The following is an 11833-nucleotide window of genomic DNA, read 5'->3' on the forward strand; positions in this document are numbered from 1 at the left end:
AGTACTGGGATTAAAGGCGTGCACCACCACTGCCCGGCTCTAATGCAGTATTAATGACTCCTTGGGATGTTTGTTATGTGGCCAGGGAAGGTGTATTTGAAGCCCAGGCCTCTCAGCATATTAGTATTTTCCTGGCCAAGTTCCTTCTGTCCTTTACCAATCCATTGCAACTTAGGGAGCTCCACATTTGCAAATCAAATTCCAGACTGAGCTTCCTACACATGAAACTCTTACCCCTCCTCCATATTCCTGAATTCCTGTCATATATACACCTGTTTAGTTGAGCTCTACTTACAAATGATGGAATTGATGGGTCTATGTGCTTTTATGCCAGACTTACAGTTGACAGCTTTCTCCAGTGAAATATCACACTGGTGTATTATTTAAAACTTTATAAATAAGCTTGTCATGGTGGCACATGCTGTAATTCCAGCTTCTTGGGAGGTTGAGGCAGGCGAACCTATCACAATTTGAAAATAAGCCTGGGTTATATACATATTAAGATCTTGTCACAAATCAATAAATAATTTGCAAGAAAATTCCAGAAGAATTATACATGAGAGAGAGATGTCACCTTTCCTTAGATATGTAAGAGGAAGGTATATGAACCAGTGAGGTGGCAGATAGACAATACCTGTTGTCCTAGGCCAGATCGGACCCTCAACATTCGGCCGTACAGAAAGGCAGCTCTCTTTTGTATCACTTTTCCCGAAGCTATAAAGAAACATCTACCTAGAAAAAGTCAACCAACTAACCCCACCTTTCCCAGATCCCATAAGGTTGTGCTCTCTCTTGGCTATATGTAGAAATGGCTACACAATCTGTAAGGTGGTAGAAAGCCATTAAGTCTGTGATGTTGGTAGTTCTGAGTCTCATGTGAGCTGCATGAAGCACTTTTTCTTCCAGGCAGAAGATTTTCGAAAGATCTGGAAAACTCCACCTCGAAAGAAAGCAGGCTTCTTCCACAGCATCAGAAAGTCTGACCCCGAACGAGGCATTGAGAGAGTTGGAAGGTATTCATAAGGCCATGGCTGCCAAGCTGAGCAAAGTGTGCTGTGTGGTTGTGGATAAATGATTAAAAAAATATTAATTATGAACACTGAAATGTAACATTTCCCAGAAGGAATTGGAACCTTCCTTCAAAAGTATGTGCCCAGTTTGAACCTGCTACAGACCTCTAAAATTTTATGTACTTAACCAAAGTGAGGACATACATTAGGAGGATTTGTGTGTGACTTTTATTTTTGCTGTGAAGTTATGATGGTACACTGGGCTTCTTCCATGAGTAAGAGTCCCTTGCTATGTCAGAGTAGCTCCTCAAAGGACATGCAGGGTCTAACCACTGGGGGAGCATGAGAGAATGCCCCAAATTAGGGCAAAGTAAAATTCTCAAAACAACAGTGGCCCTTCAGGGATTGTGTGCTATTTTCTGTGTAGTTGGGTTTTTGTTCTGTTTTGTTTTTCTTTTCCTGTTTTCTCAACTGTTGTGTTTTATTTCTTACAGGGAGCTAGCTCATGAGCTGGGGTATCCCTGGGTTGAATACTGGGAATTTCTGGGATGTTTTGTTGATCTGTCTTCCCAGGAAGGCTTGCAAAGACTAGAAGAATACCTTATCCAGAAGGAGTTAGGCAAAAAGGCTCAACAAGAACTAGAAGAGAATGAAGGTTGCCTTCAGGACAGAACCTCCAATTTTGGTAAGTAGGTGCAGGGTCTGTGGGTTTCTCTTTTCTTTTTGAATATGTTTATACTGTAAAATCAGATCTTTTCCTCAAACTGGTATCAGAAATTGTGCATACAGTTTTGTTAAAAGAAACAAGCAAACAAAAGCAAGGTATCACAGCAAGCTGGATACTTGTACGTTTCTGCAGGTATATGAATTGTGTTGTGTGCATGGGATGGTATGTAAAAATTCAGAATCACAACAAGCAACGTGTGTATACTACATGAGAAATGTGGCATCCTTACAAGGAGTCTGGTGCTTCTGGCTTCTTTAACTGACCTAGATATACTTTATATTTGAATATATTGTGTAATTTCAGAAAAAGAATAAGGAGCATAGGTTTCAGAATACTGGGCACTGTGTTTTAAATTGGGTCACTGGGTATAGCATGTCGTGGGTACAAGAAAATCTCCCTGGGTGTGCTAGTTAATACCCAGAACTGAAGTCAGGAGGCAGGAAGAATATGGCCAACCTAAACTATGTAAGAAGAGGCAATCTAGGAATAAAGTAAAAAGACAATGTCTCAAAAATAAAATAAGCCAGGCGTGGTGGTGCACGCCTTTAATCCCAGCACTCGGGAGGCAGAGGCAGGTGGATTTCTGAGTTCGAGGCCAACCTGGTCTACAGAGTGAGTTCCAGGACAGCCAGGGCTACACAGAGAAACTCTGTCTCAAAAAAACAAAAATAAAATAAAATAAAATAAAATAAAACAGTCAGGCACTGGTGGTGTACACGTTTAATCCCAGTACAGGTAGGAGGATCTTTGAGATTGAGGCCAGCCTGGTCTACAAAGTGAGTTCTAGAACAACTAGGGCTATACAGAGAAATCCAATCTTAAAAAACTAAAAGAAAAAAAACAAGTAAAATTTTAAATTCAAGTAGAAACTTTGATTTCCCCAAAATAGAAATTAATGTAATTTAAAGCTTTCTAAGTTGAACCACTGACTTACAAATTAAAATTCCTGGAACAATGTAGGAAAAATATGATATACATCATGTAAAAAGAAATTGGTTCCTTGAGATGGTATAACAAGTAGAAGCACTTGCTACAGCAGCCTAGTGACCTGGCTCTATCCAGAGAACCCACATAATGGTGGAAGGAAAGAGCACTCCACAGAATACTCCTGACTTCTTGTCTCAGACCGCTGCTTGCATACACACACTATGTGCATAAACACACATCATACTAAATTAAAAATGAATCTGAGAAGCAACCTTGAATCTGCTGGAGTAAAGGGCATGCACATGGGCTGTGGAAGAAGCTGCACCAGGCTGGGAGTCAGTGCCTTTATATGCTCTGAACTTATTGTTTCATGGGACTATAAGCATTTAGTTAATGTCAAAGAGCTCTCTTACAGCGACTGACTTCAGTGTTGCTCTCAAGTTGTTATATTTAGTAGTTTTTATTCTTTATTTTTTTTCAAAGATTTATTTGTCTTAAGTACATTGTCACTGTCTTCAGACACCAGAAGATGGCATTGGATTCCACTATAGGTAGTTGTGAGCCACCATGTGAAATTGAACTCAGGACTTCTGGAAGAGCAGTCAGTACTCTTAACCGCTGAGACATCTCCCCTGCCCCCATGAAGTGATTTTTCATGAGCTACTTCTACATAATATTTCTAGAACCTTATCAAATCAACTTGTGGGAAATTGGCCACATGGCCAGTTTTGAAGTAGTCATTCCTTGCTTGAGTTGTTTACACTGAGTCTCCTTTCCAGTTTCATCCTGCACACTGATCTGAGTTGTGTTGCCCTTACAGGCAGTGGAAAGAAGTACAGCAACTCCATCTCCGTGGGAGCATTTCTAGATGGGGATGATGACAGTAGCTTGGGAGAAATTGAAAACCAGCAAAATCCAGTTCCAAGTCAGAGTCAGCCCACAATTGATAAGTTCCAAAACTCTAAAAGTGGTTCCCTTCCCTTGGGACAGAAGGTAGACTCTGGAGAAGCCTCAGTTGGATCTTACCCAGATAACAGCAGAAATGGGTTTTGTCACCCTCTGAACAACAGGACTGCAGATGGAAGGGGACTGGAGGCCACCAATGGAGAGGAGGCCCTTCCACCACCTGTTTCTGTCTTGACTCAAGAGTTTGATAAACTGAATTTGCAAAGCCTAGGAGATAGCCTTTTTGAGACACCAAATAAAAATAGGAAACTAGAGGATGAGACACTTGCTTCAAGAAAGGGTATAGCAGAAAGTGACTTGCTGGCATCTCCTCCTGCAATAGCAAGACTTGAAAATAAGCAAGTCAGGACCAACAGTGAGGTGTCAGAGGCAATGGCTGAAATGTCTTTGGGCCCCAACAGCCCCCAACTTGGGGTTCAGGCTGGTTTGGAACCTAGGCTCTCATCTGCCACGGTAGATTCCACCAAGAGGCTCTTCCTGTCTGGGTAAGTTCAAGATGCTTGTAGCACTATAATGAGTGTGTAGTTTTTTTAATATCCTTGGGAGTCTTCTATCTGGACTATGCTAATCCAGTGTCAACAAGGGAGTACCAACAGTATGATTTCATCTACCCTGTGTTTAAGACTCAAAACCATGTTAATAATAAGGGCACATGATACCATGGAAGACCCAACTAGTATCTTAAAGAGGTCTTTGCCATTCCCTACAGCATTTACCTTGACCAGCCCTGGCCTTGCACACCAGCTCCACTCACCCACCTGCTTTTAGGCAGGTTTAGTAGTTTATATGCTCAGCCCAGTTGGGTGTGGGTTTGTTATTGTTGCTGGGGGTTTTTTTGTTTGTTTTTCATATATTTTGTGCTTATAAGCCTCCCAACATGGATACTACAAGCCAAACTCCAGTCCTGTGTAAGACCAGTACCTCTTTGCTGCTGAACCATTTCTTTAGCCCCTCCAGATTGGTTCGAGTTAAAAATACTATATCTTAAAAGTCTTTCCCCGACAATGTTTCTGCTTTTTCTTACATTTCTTCTGTTCTGCATTCTAGAGAGGAACCATCAAAACTAGATCGAGATGTTTTAGCAGCTCTTGAGTGTGCGAATATTGACCCTGGTCTGTACCCAGCAATCCACAGATGGAAAACCACTGTCATGTGCTACTCGACCTCAGACAGACAGAGGTACTACTAATACTAACCACAGCATCAGAGTGCAGAGACTAACAGGGTTGTCATACACGGGTGTCTTTCTCACCTAGGGAGCCCCCCAATACAATCCTGGCCTGTGTGTTCATGTAGATGTGGCCACAAAGGTGGGTAGATGTCCATAGAGTGGGAGAGTAGGCCAGGCTTGCTCCTGGCAAACTGCATGGGGGAGGCAGTGTCCAGAATTTATAGCTGGAACAAAATGGGTGTTGTGTGTAAAGTCTCCATATTTGAGATGCAGGAGTGTCATGCCTGTGTCGTTGCTCTGTTCTTAAATCTCTACTCTGTAGTGTGCCTTTCTGTGGTAACAAATCTTTTTGATTTCCACAGTTGGCCAAGTCCTGCACTCAAAGGGAAGTTCACAACTGAGCTGGTGGATCTCGATTGCCCTCATAGCTGCTCAGGACGATGCAGTCCAGCTGGTAGCAGCCCCAGTAAGCCTGGCCACAGCTCCTCGTCTTCTGGCCTGCACAGCCCTGGACGCTACAGTCCAGCACATGGGAGACACTTCCAAAGAGTGGCGCATGTGGCCCGACTTGCAGCTCTGTAGAGCCAGCCAGTATGCTCACTCCTGGGATTAATTTACTTCTTTGTTTGTAAAAGAGTAATGTTTATTGGTAAAAATTCCATGAAAGAATGTATTCTGAATAATTTAATCCTCACTTTGAGGGTACCAGTATTTTAGAAAAATACATGTTCTGAGTATAATTTGAATGTCTGATATTTTGGAAGAAGTTAATGAAAGCAAACTCAGATACTGTTTGAAAGTGTAGTCGTAGCAATGATTTCAGACTTTTCAGGTGGAAACTTCTAATTTTGAAATGGAACAAAGATGTTGATAGACAAGTGTTGCTAATTGGGTTTGTTAGCAGCAACTCTGCAGCACATGCACACCCACTCTTTCTGAAACAGATCAGTTATGTGTTGTCTCTTGGGGGGGAAGCTTTTTGATATGCAATGGCAAAACTATATGTTTGTCATTTCACCCTAGTTATTCCAACCATGAGAAAGCAGGTGGCAGAAAAGCAGATGGGCCCTGACTCAGACTTCAGTAACAATGCTCAAAACACTGCCAGAAGATGGGGTGGGGGGAGTTAAAACCATCGAGAATCATGCCAGTATTCATAGAAAACTCACCAGCAATAACTAAAAACAAAATTATTTCTCAGTACTTGTCAGTATAGTAAGTAATCTAGAAGTTGTTCCCAAGCTGGAGAAATGGCTCAGCGGTTAAGAGCACCGACTGCTCTTCTGAAGGTCCTGAGTTCAAATCCCAGAAACCACATGGTGACTCACAACCATCCGTAATAAGATGTGATTCCGTCTTCTGGGGTGTCTGAAGATGGATACAGTGAACTTACATATAATAAATAAATCTTTAAAAAAGAAGAAATAGTTGTTCCCGAGTCTTAAAATTTATCCTGAGATTTCACTGAGCATGATTACATGAGAGATGTATCCCATATTTTAGAAATTAAAGAGCTTTACGCTAGAGTTTAGCACTTGAGATCTGAGTTCATTTCAGTGGCTTGAGGTGTTTACTTCTGGCTATTCCAAGAGATGTGTACCGAGTGGCACTGCACACCCTAAGGCACCAAGATAAAACCACGTTGCTGAGGCTGGGTCCCAGCTGTCTGGCACAGTTGCTTGCACAAAGCCAGTAGTGTTCTGAAGACACTTGCAGTGTCTAACCCCAGTACAGAACTATACCTCTGATTTTGCCAATTTCAGTGCCTTTCGTGATTCATTTTGAGATCACGTAGTGCTAAATGGGTGTTAGATTCTCTTTTGTTTATAGAAATGTTGACCAGGCAAGCCTTTAAGCCCAGCACTCATTAGGCAGAAGCAGGGGGTTCTCTGAATTTGAGGCCAGCCTGATCTACATAGTTCCAAGACAGCCAGAACTACACAGAGGATCTTATCTCAAATTTAAAACAAAAACAAAAACCCACCAAAATGATAATTAAGTAATTCTGAGCTCAAATGTTTAAGTCTTTTTTTTTTTATTTTTCTAAAGCTTATTTTAATGTGGTAAGAAATACCAGAATTGAGATTTTGCACTTTAGATTCAGTTTGTTTTTCTTCCCCTTGTAAGCAGCTGAGCTCTAAGTACAAGACAGCCAATAAAGACCTGGAAACAATCCCAAGGGGAATCTTTGTTCTCAAAATAAACCAAAACCCACATTATATTCAGCTATGATTTTGTTTTCTCTAAAGTCTTATTGTCCTGTGGGGTTATTTTTTTTTTTAACTCTTCTTTCTTAATGATATTTACTTAAGACATCTTTTGGGAGTCAGTTCTCAAACCATGTAGGTCTCAGGAATCCAACTCAGGTCATTGGAATTGAGTTTTACCTGCTGAGCCATCTTGCTAGCTCATTTTAAACTTTAAGTCACCTTTGGACTATTTTTCCACTAGTATGAAGCGTATATGATACCTGTTAGTAACACCTGTTGATTCTATGTCATAAACATTGTTTAAATGATCTTTCTCAAAGTGTTGGGTAGGAAATGATTTCTTAATTTGTTAACTGAACAGAATCCCCTTAGTAAAACTGTAAGCAATATTTTCATTAAAAAGCACATTGAGTATCACATTGATGTCTGGGAGATGGCCTTACTATGTTGCCCCGATGGCCTGGAACTGGACGAGTTTACTTGCTGGGGTTTGCCTTATTCTAACACAGCATTAATAATAATAATAATAATAATAATAATAATAATAATAATAATAGCATTTGATTATATGGCAGTGTAAGGCTGTTTTTAATGTGTGACAGGGCTGTGAAAGGCATCCTTCCTGAAGTGGCATAGTATGAATGAACTTGTAACAGAGACACTCTGCTACCACCACCACCCATCACCCACCCTCATTTCTAGAGAAGAGCAGGATACAAGTAAGTGCTTGCAGCACCATGGAAGGAGCCAACCCCAGATACTACTGAACAGTTAATCTTTTTATTAGTATTTCTCATTTGTCTAATAGAAAAACATTGGGATGAAGTAAAACACAATAGTCAAGAAGAATTAGTACCACTTAGTGGCATACCATTCTTACCACTTTGATTCAAATTCCCCCAAATTATCCGTAACCTTTGTTTTGACAAGACTTACCAGTATTGTTACCAGTGTTTCAGAAGTCTTTATACATTTGTCTTAAACCAAGGAATTTGGTTTCATTTTCCAGCACCACAACATTTCTCATCACAGTGTCATTGGGCCTCTAAGACACACTGGGCTGCTGGGCAGTGGTGGCACACACCTTTAATCCCAGCACTTGGGAGGCAGAGGCAGGNGGATTTCTGAGTTCGAGGCCAGCCTGGTCTACAGAGTGAGTTCCAGGACGGCCAAGGCTACACAGAGAAACCCTGTCTCAAAAACCCAATATAAACAATCAAATGACACACTTGCCAGATCCCTCCCTAATATGGGGTTGGTGGTCACTCAGTCTTGCCCTTCACAGCATGTGTAAGTGTAGACCATAAGGGAACTAAAAATTACCAGGTGTTTCATAACTTAACAAATTTAGGTTATACCAAAACTTAATTAAGCTCTTAAATTTAAACCTAATTTCACATGGTTGTCTTCAAATCTAACAATTAGTATAGTTAGTTTTGGGGTGTTATATGGTGTTTCATTCCAATGTTTTCCTGAGACAAACGAGAAAAAAAGTGTAATTTTAAAAATCAGAAAATAAGATTTTGACATAGTTTTGTGTGTAGATCAACAGCCTAGCAAGAAAGGTCCAATCTAGGAACATTTAAAAACTGTTGGATTGGGCAGGAGAGATGGCTCAGTGGGTAAGAGCACTGACTGCTCTTCCAGAGGTCCTGAGTTCAATTCCCAGCAACCACAGGGTGGCTCAAAACCCATCTGTAATGAGATCTGATGCCCTCTTCTGGTGTGTCTGAAACTATCAGATCACAGATTTTTGACACAGCAGATGTATCTATCAACAGCCCAGCAGGCAAGGTCTGACTTGGGAGCATTCTTTTGAAATCTATCATGATCAGTGAACAAACTTGTGCAGGCCTTGTCTCTAGCCTCTTGTCCGTGTTGAGTAGGTCTTATGTCAATCTCAGCTATCACTTTGCAGTATGAATTCTGACTGGTGATATGAAGTAGGATCTGAAGGGTTAGAACAGACTGGGGGTCAGCATCCCAAGAGAGATAACTCATTTCACATACAAGGAGCTCACCTCCCATCAAAGGTTGTTCCTAAAATACTGCCAGTCCTTAAAGGTCTGCTATGGAGTTTGTACCACGTGGGGATATCCTTAGTACCCTAACCCTGAGCAAGGCACTGTCTCCAGTGAAATGCTTTACTTTCCTCCCATCAGGTCAGGGGAGAAGCTGACAGCTTGCCATCTTGCTTCAACTACTTGTAGGAAACAGCACATGGGCAGCCAAAGTTAACTCCACGGACCACCTCCCAGGCTGCTGTTGGACAAGCAGTGTGCCTTCTAGCTTGTGAGAGGTAGTTCTCCAAGCAGGATGCCTGGGGCCAGCACTGGGATGGAAGACACTGAGAAAGGGTTTCTAAACACCGCTTTTTTCCCTTTAAAAGAAATAAACAACAAAAAAGTAAAATTTTATTACATACTTATTTCCAAAGAGGACAGAGAGATACATCAAATATTCCAATTCATTGCATTGATTACAGAAGATGCTCACAACCACTTCATAGAAACTGTACTGGGTTTTTTTTTGGGGGGGGGGCGAGAGGGGAGCAGGTATGGTAGTATATACATGCATCCCAACATTTACAAGACAGAGAAGGGTCTCACGTTTGGAGCCAGCCTGGGCAATAATTAAGATTCTGTCTCAAAAAGGGAAACCAAGAACCACATACATAAAAGCCAGTTTTTTTCTTAAGTCATCTATCTGGAGTAAACATCATTTCTAAATAACCTACAAGACCAAGGTGTTAACAGTAGCAAACTAAGATGGAAAAGTCAGTCAGGGGTATTTTTCTGGGTCTTTAAATGTAACTCAGGCTGGCTAGTAACTCATGATCCTGCTTCTGCCTCCCAAATGCTAGAATTACAAGTATACGCTGCCGCCTCTGGTCAGTCAGTAGGGGCTATATCTTTGCCTCCAAAGAAGCTCTTAGAGGACTGTCACCTACTTGCCTTATACAGGTCACAGTATTTTTGCAGGGCCACTTCTTCCATGGCTTTTATCTACCATATAGGAAGCCAGCCCCTTTGTCCTTCATTCAGATGCAGTAGACACAGGATCTCTTAATTGAGCTGAGAAGTTGGTTTTCAAAACAAGAAACCACATGAAGAAAATCTTTGATAAATAAGCAACCAAAGGTCTTAGATTGCAGTATATGAAATGTAATGTCACCTGTAAACAACCACCATACTGCCAGACCTTATGGATTGCTTGGCTGATCTACTGTAATCACATGATACAGTACAGCCAGGCCAGTACCCATGACAGGCCTGCCTTCTACCTAGGAAGGTTCCTGTCACACCTCATAGGGCTGTGCTGGTGGTAATGGTAAAGTAGAAAACTTTGAAAAAGGCCGTCTAACTCCTAAATTGCCTTCTTCAGCACAAGCCAGAGATAAAGCACCCAATGTGACATTTGAGATATCCTCTTCTGGAGACAACATGAAGCCACAGCACAGCTGTGGCAGACAAGGGAAAGCTGTAGTCAGGCCACCAGCAGAGGACAGCGTGCAGCCTGACAGGCAGCCTCAGGACCGAGTAATCTTGTCTGGGGGCATGAACCCTGTGTCCCCAAGGGTCCTGAGTGCCACACGACCATTGGGTCGAATCACCAAGTGGGTGATACTGCCGTTGTTGAGGGACAGGCGGAGCCAACCTTCTGGGGGAAACTGCAATGCTCTGGGGAGAGAAAAATAATGGTAGCACAAAGTTCAGGTTGATACACAGCTGCTTTGTTCAGGCAACTTGACAGCCTTCTGGAATAGATACAGTCAGCTAAACCAGTAACAGAGGAGATTCTCAGGGGAAATGTCTCAATAGTGCTCTAAATAAAGTATTCAACCTGTGGGGACAAGGGCTTAACCCAACTAAGTAGAAATGTGCTCACGGCTAGTGATATCATGGCATTTAAAGTTTCCACTGTAACAGTTTCTGACAGGCAGGGCTTGGCTGTCCCCGGATAGAGGTATGACATGTGACCTGCATGACAGGCAGGGCTTGGCTGGTCCCCGGATAGAGGTATGACATGTGACCTGCATGACAGGCAGGGCTTGGCTGGTCCCCAGGATAGAGGTATGACATGTGACCTGCATGGTTTCCTTGCTCATAGCTCGCGCTCTTGTTTTTGGTTTTTTTGTTTGTTTGTTTGTTTTGGTTTTTTGAGACAGGGTTTCTCTGTATAGCCCTGGCTATCCTGGAACTCACTTTGTAGACCAGGCTGGCCTCCAACTCAGAAATCTGCCTGCCTCTGCCTCCCGAGTGCTGGGATGAAAGGCATGCGCCACTATGCCCGGTGTGCTCTTGTTTTTTTAAGACGGGGTTTCTCTGTGTGACACTGGCTGTCCCGGAACTCACTTCATACACCAAGCTAGCATTTGCCCGGAACTCACTTCATACACCAAGCTAGCATTTGACAACACCCAGCTCCCATGCTCCTTTTGAAGAGCACAAGAATAGGAGCTGGAGCGTGCTGCTCTTACAGAGGAGCAGAGTTCAATTCCCATCACCTATGTTGAGCAGCTCACAAAGTCTGCATCCTCTTTTTCTGGCCTCTAAGAGCATGCAGACACATATGCATGAATATCTATCTGCTGAGCAGTTTGGTATCACTTCTGCCATTTAACTTCAACTTAGTTTACCAACACGTGACATTTCTTGCTACTACTAGTTTAGTTTTAAAATGTAAATACTGTAAAAGCCCCGTGATGAGTCCTGGTTAATACTGAAAAAGGGACATAGTATTTGCCCCGCTTCTCCCCTGTACACATACACCTTTCTTTTTTTTTCTTTTCTTTTTTTTCTTTTCTTTTTTTTTTTTTTTT

The 11833-nt window shown here is 42.1% G+C and overlaps 2 protein-coding genes across 4 annotated transcripts in view; one reads left to right on the forward strand and one right to left on the reverse strand.

The window, feature by feature from the left end:
* Nucleotides 1-7422, forward strand: part of Ankle2 (ankyrin repeat and LEM domain containing 2) — a 27749-nt gene extending 20327 nt beyond the window's left edge. For both annotated transcript variants that reach the window (XM_021186700.2, XM_029533554.1), the window contains exons 9-13: nt 907-1013; nt 1505-1695; nt 3485-4115; nt 4678-4809; nt 5164-7422. In XM_021186700.2, coding sequence (XP_021042359.1) covers nt 907-1013; nt 1505-1695; nt 3485-4115; nt 4678-4809; nt 5164-5383 — 1281 coding nt within the window. In that variant the 3' untranslated portion in view covers nt 5384-7422. The remainder of the gene's footprint in view (nt 1-906; nt 1014-1504; nt 1696-3484; nt 4116-4677; nt 4810-5163) is intronic.
* Nucleotides 7423-9411: 1989 nt separating this feature from the next.
* Nucleotides 9412-11833, reverse strand: part of Pgam5 (PGAM family member 5, mitochondrial serine/threonine protein phosphatase) — a 9063-nt gene continuing 6641 nt past the window's right edge. For both annotated transcript variants that reach the window (XM_021186616.2, XM_021186615.2), the window contains exon 6: nt 9412-10691. In XM_021186616.2, coding sequence (XP_021042275.1) covers nt 10541-10691 — 151 coding nt within the window. In that variant the 3' untranslated portion in view covers nt 9412-10540. The remainder of the gene's footprint in view (nt 10692-11833) is intronic.

Source organism: Mus pahari, chromosome 23, assembly GCF_900095145.1.
Source record: "Mus pahari chromosome 23, PAHARI_EIJ_v1.1, whole genome shotgun sequence".
Taxonomy (NCBI): domain Eukaryota; kingdom Metazoa; phylum Chordata; class Mammalia; order Rodentia; family Muridae; genus Mus; species Mus pahari.